A 15792-nucleotide genomic window follows, 5' to 3' on the forward strand; every position below is an offset into this window, starting at 1 on the left:
TATATATATATATATATATATATATATATATATATATATAGTATTTGCTTTTGAAAAAATGAATACCATAACACTATGAATGGAATTATTCTCACTATTTGTACATGGTTCAACTGAGAAAATCCACAAAACTGTGGAAATACAGAAATTTGTCTGAGAACAAAGAGTTTTACATTCACAATATTTTAATTTTGCCATGTTTCATTAATTTGGATGTGGTGAAAGCCCGATACATGCACATACATTAATAAAATCTGACCATCTTTAATAGATACTGTATTCAAAATTTGACCACCACTATGTGTGTCGCTATACTTGCTTTAATATCACTGTAAAGAATCAAGTGACCTATTGTGAAATATTTGTACTTATTGTTATGTCCCATTTTAATGCTTGTACTGAAATATTTTCTTTGTAGAATAGAGAGGAGAGAGTTATAGCTGGATATATGAGATTATTCAGCAGCTACAGTGTGCATTATTGTTCATCAGAATCATCTTTTTTGACCAAGTATGTTTAAACACACACGGTTTCCAGTGGTTCTCAATGTCCCTACATACATATACATATACCGAAATATACAGAAGGCATACAGCTAAACACATTTTGTGCAGGCAGGTAGGTGGAAAAAGGTGTAAAAAAGAATGTATGTATGTATGTATGTATGTATGTATGTATGTATGTATGTATGTATGTGTATATATATGTATATGTGTGTGTGTGTGTGTGTGTGTGTGTGTGTGTGTATGTTTATGTGTATATGTATTGTATATATATAAAAGAAAGAAAGAAAATAAAACCAATATACACATACACAACAATGGACAACAGCATACATACAATGTCTATGTATGGTATGTACAGGTGTTTATATACACCTTGTATATATAAACGGGTGTACGGGTTTATATACAAAAATCCTTAAAAATTATATACAATCAATGAATAATAAATAGAATGAACTATAAACTTAATATGTAACAATGATTGTACAAATATTGACCAAATACACAATAAAGAAAATAAAATCAGCAAGGTACATACATTAATTTGTTTTTCTGTTAATTTTATATTAAATTCCATTTGTTTTAGGTGAAATTTACCCATAGAAAGTATGAGGTTTATAATAAAATACAATATAGTTTACAAAATGATTCAAATCTTCTTGAATGTAGAATGTCTCTCCCCATAATTGCAACCAGTTTTATAGAAAAATAAACTTCTACATATGTGTCAAAAACTTAGTTGATAATGGATAATCATGAATTAAATACATAACTGTATACGTTTTGGATGTAAAGATAATAACTTTTAAATTAGCTGTGAAAATGTGAAAAGTTAATCGCTTTTTTTCGTGTTCTGTTTGACCTATGTGGGATCCCGTACTGTTGAAGCGGTGCTGACTGATGTGTGAGTAGCTAACTAACATTGTCTTCTTCACTATACTAGCTGCCGTTACCGTTAAAAAGAAGAAAATAACACTTGTGTGTGCGTTTACGTGTAACATACAAACACACATCGACAGCTATAGTGACAGAGAGTTTATAGGTGCTGCTGCGTGTTTTTATAAAGCTAAACCAGCGAGGCTTCACAGCTAGCTTTCGCAATTTGAACGTTAGCCACATGAATGCTAATTTTAGCTCTCAGCATAACGTTAGTAATAATAGTAAACAGCTACAATCAGCCGGCGGCGGTGAACAAGTATTTTGTCAGGCTGCGCGTCCAGGAAATGTGAAAACTTGTTCGCATTGTGTTTTATTCAGTTCACAATGTTACATGTAGCTCATGAGCTAAAGGAAAGTCATGAGCTGTTATATGTGTGGAGTTGAAGGACTGATTCACATTTTTTCAAGTCTGCCTTAAAACAATAGTCAGGGGCCCAAATGAACATTGAAATAGGTTTTTCCTCATATAATCATTCCTCCTGTTCATACTGACCATTAGTAGATAGTTTCATAATGCAGTTACGATGTAGGTGATGGTGAACAAAATCCACAGTCCTCCTTCTGTGCAAAAATGTATTTAAAAGTTTATCTGATGCTAATTTGAAGCTTCAGCCGTCCAAATGAGTCAAATCAAGCGGATATCTTTCAATGCTAGTCTTTTTAGTGTCAAGGTCCCTCTTTTTGTTTCTATACTTCTACTACAGCTCAACAGGGAAACATTGTCCGAGGAAACACAAAGAGGGAATTTGATGCTAAAAAGACTGTAAATGTGTCAGATATCCACTTGATATGACTAACTCAGACTGCTGAAGCATCAGATAAGCTTCAGATAAACTTTTAAATGCATTTTTGCACAAAATGACTGTGTGGACACACTGTGGATTTGTCCCCCATCACTTATATTTAAAGTGCATTTGAAGGGGATCTTTTAATAGTCCGTTTGAACAGGAGGAATAATAACAGCAAGGAAAACCTCTTTCAGTGCTCATATGGGCACCTGATTGTTGTTTTAAGTCAGACTTGAAAAATTGTGAACCTGTCCTTAAATAGGTGGGTAACCTCTCAATTTAAGTTGGATTGTAGCGTGCTGGATGCATTATTATTGTCTTTGTGTGACTTACAATCTAATAACAGTGAGTAACAGTTGTGTAACAATATGCCAAAATGAAAATGAGATTAATTTCTTGTGGTATTAAATTGCACAATCTGTGTTTCAGCTGAAGATGGCAGAGCTAACAACACTTGAGAGCCTGCTGGAGATGGGCTTTGACAGGAACAGAGCGTGAGTGACACCAGACATTGATACCAACAACTTCAGAAAAAGTCCCTAAATTTGAGACGGTGTTCAAGGAAGAGAAAGTAAAACTGTCTGACATTAGAGTGACTTTTCTTTTTTTTTTTTTGTTGGTGCTTGCAGGGAGAAGGCGGTGGCCAACACGGGGAACCAGGGAATAGAACAAGCCATGGACTGGTGAGTCACACACACAGTAATCAACATAGCTGGAAAAATCATGTCACTGATGTTTTCCAGTTTGCCTACCAAAACATGACTGTGATTCTCCAGCGTATTATAAATTCTGGTCATCAATACACCAAGTTTTCAGTCCTCATCTCTCCGCTGCGATGTGCTTTCCTCAGGTTAATGGAGCATGAAAATGACCCAGACATTGATGAGCCCTATGTGCCGCCTGTGGGCAACGTCCTGGGAGGAGTAGCAGACAGCCAGTCCAGCACAGAACAGCCGACACTAGAAGACACCGACAAAGGTCAGAGCTTTTAGGGGACAGGAGGTTCCCTCATACTGTGATTTCAGCACAGTCACTCATTTCATAGCATTTGTTTTCCTTCTAAAAACAAAATTTAACTCTTGGTTAGCTTTAGTAAAATCAAGTAGCAGCGACTGTGTTGTAAGCTGTTGTTTGTCTTTCTCTCTGGTTGTTGTTTTTCTTTAAGTTGTTGCTCTTCTTTTTCATTGTCTAAATAACATACCAAGAACATTCAAGTTTCAGTTCAGCTTGTTTTGTTGTGGAGTTCTTCGTGTCCGCACTGAGGGTTTTGTGGTGTTGGTTAGGCCAGCATTCGACATCTGCTTTGATTTGTGGTTGACTGTAAGATCTTTCTGTACTGCACCATATGTTTGTCTCTCTGTCTTTCTGTTTCACTTGCGTTTGTTTTGGTTTCAGGGACGGCAGGTGGAGACAGCAGCCTCATTAATGACATGGAAAGCGGAGGTCAGGCAATGACAGAGGAGGAGAGACGTGAGCAAGTCAAAAGGTCAGAGGGCACCATCCCTGTAGAACTGCATGTCCAACTCATAGCATCTTTACTTCTCTCTACCACTACTATAATTCACTGACAATGTCATCTGCAACCATTAGTTTGGGGCTAGTAGCCAAACATAAACCTGAGCTTGACTGTAAATAAGCTGATTCTTCTGTCTGTGTCTGTTTTTCAGACTAGAGGAGCTGATGCGAGTGAAGCAGGCAGAGAGAAGAGAGCGAGAGCGGGCAGAAGAGCTGGAGAGGGAGAAGCAGAGGAGGAGGCAGGGCCAAGAGCTGCAGCAGATCCGCCAAAAGCTGCAGGATGATGACATGAAAAAGCTCGCGGATCAACGCAGGAAAGAGAAGATGGAGGACAAATTGGCCAGGTAAGGTCTTCTAAGTTCATAACACATTCACACATCTCAGAGAGAGGAAAAGTAGATTTGAGTAATGATGTTTGAGTCTTTAAAGCAAATTACTGAGTTTAAAATACATAAATGATAGAAGGACTCTTTTCCCTTTTTCTAAAAACATGTTATTGACGTCTGTGTGAAAAGTAATTTAAGGAGATCAGCAAAAAGTTGTGTTGCAAAACAAACCACAAGTTGTTTCACTTTCAGAGTGAAATTATGTGGTTGAATGCTTTCCTATGATTGAAATAAACATGCAATGGACACAACAGAATCAGGGAAAATACAGTAACTATCAGAAAAGAAACACAAAATGAGTAATAAATTGATGATGTAAATGAGCAAATATGTTACCTTCTAACTACATTGTGTTGTTTTTCTTTATTCCTGCCAGACAAAGGGTTAAAGAAAAGATAGCACGAGACCGAGAGGAGAGAGCACAAAAGGTACTCCACTCATTGATCTACTTCATTTTTCCTGTTCACTTTCTACTCCTACAAGTACTCACTTAAGATTTTTTTTTTTTTTTTACCTGTCCTGTTAGTTCGGAGGTGGAGGAGCCTCTAGCACGGCCACTGCGTCCCAGCCCGCCCAGCCCAGCCCATCATCACCCACCAGTCAGGGCCCTCCACCCACTAAGAAGGAATATGAAGAGTCCAGGATACAGGTACAAGCCTCAGTCACACTAATACATTCACACGCTGCTCTTCACACCACTGGAGTCAAACCTGTGTCTCAAAACAGTTCCATGAGTAGATCTCAATAGAATATCTTAACAGGTCCGTCTGCTGGACGGCTCAACCATCAACACAGTGTTCAAGGCCCAGGAGCCGCTGGCGGCAGTGCGCGTCTACGTACAGGTGAACGGCAACACACCCGAAGGTCAGGATTTCACGCTGCTGTCACCCTACCCCCGTCACGTCTACACTGAACTGGACATGGAGAAGCCCCTCAAAGAGCTGGGTGAGCACTGGGGACTGTATATAACTGATAACTGGACTAATAAACAACTGCAGTGGAGTGAACTTCTTAATATTTGATTGTACCGTCCTGTGACTTGATCTTGTTCCTGAAATGTTTCAAGATGATCCAGTGTGAGGATTAAATACATGTGGTGACATCCTTCTTAAATAATTTTGATATGTGAAATCTGTGTAATTATGGATTGTAGTTACAGACTTTAACTGACCTTTTTCCTCCATCTTTCCTCTCTGTCTGTTCAGGTTTGGTGCCTTCAGCTGTGCTGGTTGTTGCCAAAAAGTGAGATCAGAGGATCTGCTCTGTGAGCCTACCTCACCACCTCCACTACATCAACACCTGAGACACCAGAAGCAGACTGATCCAGAAACAGAGCCCACAGCTTCAGTATCATTCAGTAAGCCAGCTAACTGAACTAAAGCAGTGAGACTGTGTATTCTTAAAATCTAGTTATGGAAAAGTTACAAAGAAAAATGGTTTGGCTTTTTTTTTAAGACTGACTGCCTGAATGAAACCCCTCACCATTCTGGGCTGATTGATTTCACTGGATATTGATTTGTGTGCAGTGAGCTTGACAGTGACTTTTACTAATTCAAGAACATAGTGAGGTGAGCTGGCTTCTGAGTGATACTGCTTTGATGAGCACCACTCATGGTTACAACACATTTATAAAGACAATACAGAACAAAGTTGTTCAATTTTAACCTGATCGTTACATAGCAAAGTACCACAGACCACCTGCTCTACTGGTTCTTAACAGGCCTTACATTTAATCCCCACGATCTTCCTGATTTTGTGACATTCTACTTTGCCATTTTTTTTTATAAGTTAAAATATATTGACAGTTATGTCTGCATAATCACCAAGAATCTACTTAAAATAAAGCTGACTTGGAGAACTGTGATGGTGGACTGAATTTTCTGGAAAAAAAAATCACTTGTGTAACATTCCTTCACATAATTGTGGTGATATTCTGTATTTTTTTGACAAATCCCATAACAAGACCAAATCTGATAATAATAAGTATTGATTGTGTAGCCTATTAAAAACATGTCAATAAGCCACAGCATTGCACTGGGTGATGTTTTCCTTCATTACAATGAACATGAGCAATTTTAGTCAATCCCTCGAACACCAAATCTGCGGCTGAAAATGGTCCCCAAAATTACATTGTTTACTCCTGTTTACTAAAACACACAGTGCCCAGCTGTTTAAGGAAATTACTTAAATATATAAATTGTAAAGATTTGAGTCTTCAGTAGGAATAAATCAGCTTGTGGCTGAGTGACAGACAGGAGAGTGAAGTCATAAATACGGAGAAACAGATTGTAAACATTGTTCGCTTTGGCCTGTTCATGGGATTTGTTGACTATAAGAGAAATATAAAATATATATAATATATAACCTTGTCATTTAACAGATCGAATCAGCACAGAAAACTACCAATACCGGGACGAATGCCAAGAGCTCACATAACAAGATTATGGTATTTTGCATGGCGGCTCTTGTTCAGGCTGCAGTGGCCATTATCTCAGTATTAGTGTTGGTCAAATGGAGGGGATTGATGTCAAGAGGGGGGTTTATTAAGACTGACTTAATATATTAAACTGAATTCTCATGATGGACTTTTCCCAAAGTAATGTGACATGTTGATTTCAGGCATCTTATTGAATTATAAATAATTGGAATAGGCCAAACACTGTTAACAAGCATCTAGTCTTAACCTGAACAGTCTGATTATTGTACTAAATGGGTGAAACAAAGGAAGGAACTGTCTCTACTCATTGCTACTTTATTACATTTCTAAAAGTCCTTAATGGCACTACCAGCCAGAGTCAAACATTCGTGAAGTTTAAGTAGGGCGAGCGCTGACAAATTTTCTTCAACTGAAAAGTTTGTGTGGACACAAGTGGACTATTGCTATTTGATCTTGTAAGAACATTTGTGAGTGTTTGCACAACTCATGTGAGCACTATCAATCTACTGCTCGTTGATTTAGTGCAAATAAGATTCACTTCTGTTGTATTCCTGCTGCAGCGGTGTTGAGAGGACACTAATCTCTTTCCACTGCTGTAGATGTGGAGGAGACAAACCTTTTTTTTTTCCCGTCCAACAGGCTGAAAGTTTGAGTTTAACGATTAAGATGCAAATAGAGACACATGACACAGAGGAGCTCTGTTGTGACACACTATAAAACACCTTTATGTACATTAGAAAAAACAACAAATAGCCTACTTTGTGGAATGGTACAAAATGTCAATCTTACATCACCTGTAAAGTTGGATGAACTGGATGACTTTATAACACAAGCAAAGGGGCTGGCTTGCAAACAAATACAAAAATAGTTCTGATTAAAACGGAGAGAGAGGAGTCAAACTGAGGAAGAGACACTGATGTACTGAAATCAAATCACCGTTTCCTTTCGTCATCTTTCCGCCTGTTCCCCAGAATCGACACTGAAATGACAGGACATGTAACGAGAGCTGAACTCCAGCTCTTGTGTTTTTCACAAATCCAGGACAGTGAGGTAACTCAAGAGGAAGGACGGAGAGGAAAGGATGCTGGGATATGTATTTCAGCAGAGCCCACAGGACCAGACTGTGGCAGGACTGGGTGGTTCAGTTTGTTGTTCGGCTGAGAAGTCTTCCTGGGTCAAACTGCTTTCCTGTGGCCGTTTGGTGTCACAGTTCCTGTTGCCCTCTTTAACTGGGTGGATAGTAGCCCTGGTTGTAGTTCCAGGTGTTCTGGTAGTTGTAACTGCCGTATTGTGGTTGCTGGATAAAAGCAGAAGAAAACACTGCACTGACAAACAAGAAGTAATGAAGTAGATATGATAGATATGATATTTTGAATGTTTTTTCTGATTCCTCTCTGTTATTATCGTACCTGGTACCAGTTGCTGTATCCACCGTAGCCGGTCTGGGCGCTCATGTCGGTGCCCATCACTGGAGGAGGAGGCGTGGTGATGGGGACGTGCGGCATGGTGGGAGGGACTTGTGCAGACACGGCAACAGCAGAGCCGTCGTCACTTTTGCTCAGCTTCTCTGGGTCCTCATCCCTGTAAAACAAACAGCGGATCAACAACAAGCCGACTTAAAGTCCGCCGATATTCAACCTTGATATGACACGAGTACAGTCATCAATATTACTGCATTTCTGTCAAAATAAAGCCAAATCTCTGATGTACACTGCAAAAAATGTCAGTTTTACATTCAAACTTTTAAAGAGTTGGGAAAGATAATCATCTTGTGCACCAATATCAAGGAAAGGACACTTAATCCTTAAGAATTAGTGTCACAAATTTAATAAGTAAAGAAGGGAAATGATGTCACACAGTTGGTTAACACAGAGCGGACTTATTTGTTTGGTTTGAGGAAATTAGATTTGAGGGCTTAATAATTACATAAAAAGCTGTCTTTATATCACGCACAAAAGAATTGCCCATTAATACAGAAAGATGCACAATGATATTCACATTGGAAAGATGTACAAACTTAAAATCTTACTCAACAAAACCTAGAAATTAAAAATATCACAAATGTGCAGCAAATATCACTATTTTAAAAAGTTGAAAAGATTAAATTCTGAGTGGATTAATGTTAAATAAACTATATTATGAATCAGAATTTTAAAGTATTTTATTGAATCTAAATGTGGGTTGAAAGGACTCAGTTTTACTTGTGGAACAACAAATCCGGACAATTTACTCACCTGATATCAGTCCAATCTGACACTACATGATCAAACCAAACACTATCTGTAACTCAAACTATTTTCACAATCTTTTGGTTAAAACGTGCATAAAATCCTACAACTTCTGATAGGTCAAGAGAAAAGTTGAGTCAGTCCTCCTTTTCTTTCCTCTCTTACCCATTTTCTGCTCCTCTCTTTGTTCCGCCCAGCTCATTCAGCAGTTTCTGGTGCTCTTCATAGACAGACAGCACACTACAGACAACAGAGACAATAAAAAAAGCAACATTCAGGTCAAATGTCTTCGAAAAAGGACCTTGTGTCCCTAAACAAACACGCTGCTCATGTTGAACTCTGACCTCTGGATAGAGTTGCTGTAGTCCTCGGCGTACTGCAGGCCCCTCTGAGAGAAGAGGATCTTGGTGTGCGGGGCGAGGGGAGCTGCCAGGGCTCGAGTCACACACTCCTGCACCGCCTCAGCCGAGGCCCAGGGCTCCCCCGACACCTCCAGCTCCAACAGGTTTAGGTGCAGTTTATCATTATCCTGAGGGAGGAAGGTTAGGTAACAGGAGTTAGAACATCACATGGAAAGACAAAAATGTTTCCAATTAGATTATTCCAATAATCAAATTATTAGTTAATGACATTTTGAAACTCGTGATGTGTTTTTGGCAGAAATATGTTGTTTTTGTGTCCGCTAGCATGCCAGATGTAGCCAGTGAATGATGGCTGATGATTAACTTGTGTAGTCCTAGTAAAGGCTAACCCGGGTGTCTGACTGTGACGTGGCTCACCGGACTGATTTCCAGCGCCTCCTGCAAAACTCTGCGTGCTCTGCTGGGGTTCCTGCCCAGCTTCAGCAGCAGGCGAGCGAGCTTGATGGAGTAGAAAGCGTGTAACGTGGGCTTCTCTTTGGATTCTGCCACCGCCTCCTGCAGCAAGGCCTCTGATTGGTCCAGCTGGCCCGCCCGTCTTTCCAAAGCAGCCCTGCGGAGCCGAACCACTGCCAGCCCAGGCAGGCTTTTCTCCAGGGCCTCCAGCACTCGCCGGGCCTCGGTTAAGTCACCTGATGGAGAAGATGAAGGAGTTAATATGAGTGTGCTGACTACAAAAAGCCAAATACAAGCATCTATAATAGTTTCACTGAAGGACCCGTGTTGACTCAATTCTGTAGTAAGTTTTGAAGCTGCCGTTTTGGTATCGTACTGGAACGCATAACACTGAAATTAGTTTAATATTGTATTCATTTATTTAAATATAACAGTCATTTTAATCTTTCAAAGATCTGCATTTATACTGATGAAAGTAAATAAAGCCGTCTGTGTTCGTGTTTTCTCGTACCGTGCCTCTCCTCGAAGGTGGCCCATTGCATGTGGATGTTGGGTTTGTACATCAGGTGGATCTCACAGGCCCGTTTGTATACAGCTCGAGCCTCGTCAACACTCTGCGGCTCCAAGTAATGAATGTACTGAGCAACACACACACATACACAAGCACACGTGAGGCAGAGATCATGTAAACACACACACGCTTCTCTTTTTAATCTGTTTCTCAAGGATGAGGCACGAGAGACATTAAAACACAGGAACACACACATAGTTTACATTCTTACCCTGGTCCAGAACTCCTCATACAGAGCGCAGGCGATCAGACAGCGCTCAAAGAGGATGCGAACCCTGTGGTCGTCATGGGCAACCACAGCCTCCTCTGATCTTTCCTGAGGTTGGGCCGTAACCTCTGACCCCTCGGTGGCTGCCTGGCTCGGATCTACTGAGAGACAACGGTGCCAAAAGTTATGCTTAAGGCTCAAATCCATAAAACCACAGAGACAAAGGGGACGACATCTTCATCATGTTGTCACCTTGGTTGGGGTCTTTGGTGTCCTTGTTCAGCTGAGCGATTTCCCAGTCCAGGTAGGAGTGCCAGGCACGCAGCTGGACACGATCGAGCGGCTTGACATGGAAGTACGGACGTTTGATCTACAGGGCAGAGAAAAAGAGATCAAATGTGTTTCTAAGGTAACAAGTGATGAAAGTGCGTAACATGTATTTTAAAAAATGTAAATAAAAAAAGACAACAGGATATTTACAAGATAAACAAAAGTACAATTATTAATAGTTTGCTGTAAGACTGAAAAAAGAAACTTTATTTAACTAGAAAGAACATTAAGCATTAATACTATTTTTTGGACTTCAGCACAAAGGCAGAAATATTAAGACTTTGGGTTTTGTTTTTCAGAAAGGTCCATATATTTAATCACAATGCTTTTTTTTATTATGGAGTGTTTTTGTATTTAGGCAAAGTTCTTGTACAGCTCCTTGTTTTAGACAACATTTAACATTTGAGTTTGGCTTCTTTTGCCGACCGAAAGAAGGTTCGTTATAAAAACAAGTTTATGTTCCTCAGAGTACAGTAAGTATCATTTTGGTATCAGACAATCCACAACTCAACTCAAATATCATATCAGCAAAAGTACGTAACAATTTCCTGCCTTCAATTCAGAACAAATTGCCCTGAAAATCACTTTGTGAATGACAGAGGTGGAGAGAAAGTGCAAGAGGATGAGAGAAATTAAAAAATTAATTTGAAAAAGGAGGTTAGAAGACAGAAGAAAACAAAGGAACTCACAGCATCTTCAAAGTGCCATCTCTTGCGGACTTCTCCTTCGTTATCCTGGTAAACTTTGTCCCTGTTAACCAACACCTGATCTCTTATCTTCTGCATCAGTTCCTCCTACACACAAAAAGAACAGAACGATGATCACTTATTAAACCATTTGCTTAATTTATGTATTTTTAATTCATTCATTTTTAAAACTCCTCTTCCAGGGTTGAGTGTGAGGCAGTCAAGTGTTACTAACTGTGTCTGTTCCCTCGGGTGTGGCGGGTTCTTCCTCCCCAGGCGGCCTCTCTGCCTCCTCCTCCTGGGCCTGTTCAGCACGCTCCGCCTTCTGGCTCTGACGGCACAACGTCCTCAGCTCCTCGTACTCCTCCGAGGAAAGCACTTCTTTGGGTTCATGGCTGCTCAGGTGGGCCTTGAACCTGACGGAGGTCAGGAGGAGGAAGTGGTGAGACGTAACGAAAGATGAATGAGAGAAGAACAATTCTCATTACAGATAATTATGCTTTTACGTTAATATTTTGACATTTAGATTGAGAACTACTCATCGGTGTGTGTTAGGTCTTACTTGTCGTAGTGGGTGTTGTACATCTGGGTGGGGACTTTGAGGACTCTGTCCAGGACGGTGGTAGCGTTCTTCATGTTCCCCTGCTCCTTCTCCCACTCAACGTACAGATCCCAGAGCCGGTCTGAGTGGAAGTCCAGACCTGCTGCTGCCACCGCATCCTCAAACACACTGAGGGTTGAAGTTGGAGATCAGTGAAACAAGAAAACAGCCGACACAATCAACAGCTTATGTCCCCTTGCAGCACATTACAACAACTTCTAGATCCATAAGAGCTAAAAGTCTCTGTTGTGTATGTGTGTAAATGTGTTTGGCTACCTGCGAATCCGTGCAGGCGACTCAGGCAGGTTCATGTCCAGCGTTCCCAGCAGCAGATTGATGTAGTGGATCCACAGATCTACACTCAAAGGGATCGCCTGGAGGCCCTGAACACACACCTAACACAGAACACCTGATCAATCAACTTGAGTCCATTAAAACAAGTGAAAAACATCCTTAATAGAGCTAAAATTATAAAACACATATGACCTAGTGTTTAAATCTGTGCACCTGATTACTTTGTTAGCCAGCAACTGCTTTGTCATGTTACTCTAAGACATATTTGGTATAACAATAATTAATTGTAAACTAATAAATAAATTTTTATTTACATTACATTTGTTTGTATTGTAAGTTTTAAGGAGAAGTCTTTGTATAAGCTTTTAGCTTCTTACCTCTCCTGCACAAGTGTTTGTTCACTTTGAGTTCATGTATAGCTGAGTAAATGTAGTTAAAAGTGTGTTTTTATAATATGAATGACCTTTTGTACAAAACAAATCATCATTTTTCTACAATAAGAATATTCGTTTTTTTAAAGTGCAAATAAATAAATAAAACTCAAAGTAAAATTACAATTACTGAATATCATAATGAATATCATATTTTTTTACAATTACAGTTTAATTACATTACAAATTCATTGGCATCTTTTAGAAAAGCAGTGAATTAACACTGTTTTAATGATGCAGTAATGAAAAGTCATTAGTTCAAACACAGAATTGAGAAATCTCTCCTGTTTTACCTCCTCTGCTTTGTTGTTGTATCCAGCGCGGCGCTCCAAGTCAGCAAATTTCTTCCAGTAGCCGTAGCAGAGCGGGTAGCGGGCGAGGAAGGCCTCCAGTGCTCTGCGTGATGCTGTGATGTGACCCTGGGCAGATGAGAGAAAAATGACATCACATGAGGCTACAGCAAGCTTCCTGATCTAACAGGTTTTGTGGCCTCTTGGGGCTGCTACAAGACAGTATTTCCAAGTTTGAGGAGAAAAGAGCGCCTGTCCTATCAAACTCTGTCTGCTCCCTCAAAACAACAACAACACACCTCTTGTTCGCAGTATTGTAAAAGATCTGTCCAGCTGGTGAAGTCTTGAGGATTGTCGTGTGCAGCCTTCCACAGACGCTCAAAATCTGTAGGTAGTTCCCCCTCCTCATCCTCTGTAGCCGGAGGCAGAGAGAAGGGAGCAGGGTCGGGGTCCAGAGGGGCCTCAGTGGCTATGGCGGCGCTGCCGTTCTCTTCTGACATCTCAGCCATCTCAATCGGAGGCGGTGCTGGGACTTCAGCAGCCTCCATCGCTACAGAGGGAGTAGATTACAAGTCAATGGATCAGACAATCTCTGTTAATATACTGTAACTGAAGGACTTTATACAGGAAATCTCTCCTTTACTCTCCCTTTGGAATATATTTCTACCAGAGTGGCCTGACAATCCTCGTTAGTTATACAGGAAATCTCATTAAGATCAAGATCTCTTTAGCAAGAGAGACCTGAAAGCAGGTCATATATACATAGAACATATACACAGGATCACAATAAGACGGTTCATTCACATGAAAATCATCATACACACTTACAGACACACTAACTAAAACAATCACAAACATTATCCTGTAAAAAGTCTTTTTTGCAGCTGATGGGTCACAAAGGTTTTCAGTATTCATAATGACTGACTGGCTGAATGAAAGCACAAAACTCTCACAGACATTCTTACACTCTGTCGGCCATTAGACATTTTTATACATATATAATAAATAAATAATAATATAGATAATGATGCTGCAAACTTCCTACATGATCACTTCCTACATCTCAGACTTAATTACTTCTTTCACTACTCCTCCCTCTTGTTTCTTGGTTTATGAGGTGTGGTGGAAAAATAACCAAACACACACAAAGCAATAGTTTGTTTGGGATGGGTGCTCTTTACAATTTTCTATGACATCTTACTATACTTCTTATGTAAATTGGATGCACTTGTAAGTCACTTTGGACTGAGGCATCTGCCAAATCTGTAAAGGACAGGTTCACAATTTTTCATTCCTGTCTTAAACCAACAGTCAGGTGTCCAAATAAACACTGACAGAGGTTTTCCTCACTGTAATCATTCCTCCTGATCATTCTGGCTTCAAATGTGCTGTCAATGTGAGTGATGGAGGCCAAAATCCACAGTCCTTGTTTGGTGCAAAAATACTTTTAAAAGTTTATCTGAAGCTTATATGAAGCTTCAGCAGTCTGAGTTAGTCATATCAAGTGGATATCCGACACATTTACAGTCTTTTTAGCATAATTAGAATCAGGTTTATTGACAAATAGGTTTGCACATATAAGGAATTCACCTTGGTGTTGTGGTGCATAACAGTCAAATATACACGAAATTAAGTAATAGAAAATATATATGTTTTAAGACAGACTTGAAAAATTGTGAACCTATCCTTTAATGTGATGTAATTCATTAACTGTCTAGTTGCTCCTCTTCCTGAAACTTCTCGTGGAAAAAGGCCTTCAGGTGAACAACAACAACAACAACAACAACAACCATGCATGACAAACACCTGCTTTCAGTAACATAGAAGAGTGGTGTGACTGGTTATTATTAAAGCTATTAACGCTCTTTAAAGATGACTCTTAGCAGTCAAACCAGCTGTGCAGCTGAACACGACAGTTAGCCACATGAACAACACAGCCAACAAAACAGAAACTGTCATCATGCCCGGCTCTTCTTCCTAATAACACCTCACAGTCACGTTTCATTCATACAGAGCTCAGCGTGCTGAGTTTACACACGTCTGTCCTCCTTTGGCTCTAATAACTTGCGCTTGTTGAGGACATAACTCGACTGATCTGTGCCGGGAGGGTGATGAGCAGCCGTCATCCTCTCTAATAAACATCAGTTGAAGTTAAGTTGATCGGACACGGAGCTGCTTCGCGGTGCGTGCAGTTGAAATCACGTTAGCCTAAGTTAGCTTAGCTCGTCATGCCTGCACTGAAAACCGGCTCCGAACAGAGAGTTTATCACAGGAGGCCGCAGGAGAAACCGGCGCCTGCTCCTATCTGTCAAACAACAACTAACTCTGCTCTGTAATCTCAATAAATATTTCCATGAAACTACCTGAAGACTCTTCCAGCTCCCCGTTGCCGCTCATCTCCTCACAGCCTTCCGCCGCCATGATGGTGAACGTCTCGGCGACGTCATCAACGCACGTCTTGACGTCACGGCCATAAAAAAAAGCGTAAAAGTGTAAAATATCAAATGAATTATTATTATTATTATTATTATTATTATTATTATTATTATTATTAGTCTGCTCATTTTAAAACTGAGCTGAAGGTACTTTGACTTTATTAAGTCTTCCAAAAATGTTAAAGCAATGAAAACTGTGCTTTTATTTATGCTTCTGAAAGATCTGTCTTGATATGTATTTATTTAAAATCTTTTAAAAAATGTATTTAAAATTTTTACTATTTATTAATTTATGCAGCTCCTTTTGCTCATTTTAGTTTCTTATGTATGTT

General features: G+C 39.9%; 2 protein-coding genes across 4 annotated transcripts; one reads left to right on the plus strand and one right to left on the minus strand.

The window, feature by feature from the left end:
• The first annotated feature begins 1367 nt into the window (after nt 1–1367).
• ubxn1 (UBX domain protein 1) lies at nt 1368–5998 on the plus strand. Of its 2 annotated transcripts, none has more exons than XM_042418808.1 (10): nt 1368–1410; nt 2663–2727; nt 2863–2916; nt 3084–3211; nt 3629–3719; nt 3901–4092; nt 4511–4562; nt 4661–4783; nt 4896–5079; nt 5340–5998. In XM_042418808.1, exons 2-10 carry the CDS (start codon nt 2669–2671, stop codon nt 5378–5380), a joined length of 924 nt encoding a protein of 307 aa, XP_042274742.1. In that variant the 5' UTR covers nt 1368–1410; nt 2663–2668; the 3' UTR covers nt 5381–5998. The 2 variants fall into 2 exon arrangements, with proteins under 2 accessions (XP_042274742.1, XP_042274743.1); XM_042418809.1 differs by lacking the exon at nt 1368–1410 and adding an exon at nt 1470–1488.
• Nucleotides 5999–7268: 1270 nt separating this feature from the next.
• On the minus strand, nt 7269–15470 carry si:ch211-114c17.1 (pre-mRNA-processing factor 39). Of its 2 annotated transcripts, none has more exons than XM_042418680.1 (15): nt 15389–15470; nt 13325–13575; nt 13029–13154; nt 12287–12405; nt 11972–12139; nt 11645–11825; nt 11413–11517; nt 10646–10763; nt 10397–10551; nt 10126–10252; nt 9579–9850; nt 9144–9328; nt 8965–9039; nt 7981–8152; nt 7269–7868 (listed from the first exon to the last, which is right to left on the minus strand). In XM_042418680.1, the coding sequence occupies exons 1-15, from the start codon at nt 15444–15446 to the stop codon at nt 7797–7799; spliced, it is 2184 nt and encodes a 727-aa protein (XP_042274614.1). In that variant the 5' UTR covers nt 15447–15470; the 3' UTR covers nt 7269–7796. The 2 variants fall into 2 exon arrangements, with proteins under 2 accessions (XP_042274614.1, XP_042274613.1); XM_042418679.1 differs by having other exon boundaries at nt 10397–10554.
• Nucleotides 15471–15792: the final 322 nt, after the last annotated feature.

Source organism: Thunnus maccoyii, chromosome 8 (genome assembly GCF_910596095.1).
Source record: "Thunnus maccoyii chromosome 8, fThuMac1.1, whole genome shotgun sequence".
Classification (NCBI taxonomy): Eukaryota; Metazoa; Chordata; class Actinopteri; order Scombriformes; family Scombridae; genus Thunnus; species Thunnus maccoyii.

Bases quoted from the DNA above. Each gene is read 5' to 3' on its own strand.
- ubxn1 (XM_042418808.1), top strand. From the start codon at position 2,669: ATGGCAGAGCTAACAACACTTGAGAGCCTGCTGGAGATGGGCTTTGAC. The intron at 2,917-3,083 runs GTGAGTCACACA...TGCTTTCCTCAG, and splicing joins ATAGAACAAGCCATGGACTG to GTTAATGGAGCATGAAAATG. The intron at 4,784-4,895 runs GTACAAGCCTCA...ATATCTTAACAG, and splicing joins ATGAAGAGTCCAGGATACAG to GTCCGTCTGCTGGACGGCTC.
- si:ch211-114c17.1 (XM_042418679.1), bottom strand. From the start codon at position 15,446: ATGGCGGCGGAAGGCTGTGAGGAGATGAGCGGCAACGGGGAGCTGGAA. The intron at 12,406-13,028 runs GTAAAACAGGAG...GTTCTGTGTTAG, and splicing joins ACAACAACAAAGCAGAGGAG to GTGTGTGTTCAGGGCCTCCA. The intron at 8,153-8,964 runs GTAAGAGAGGAA...TTTGTTTTACAG, and splicing joins AAGAGAGGAGCAGAAAATGG to GGATGAGGACCCAGAGAAGC.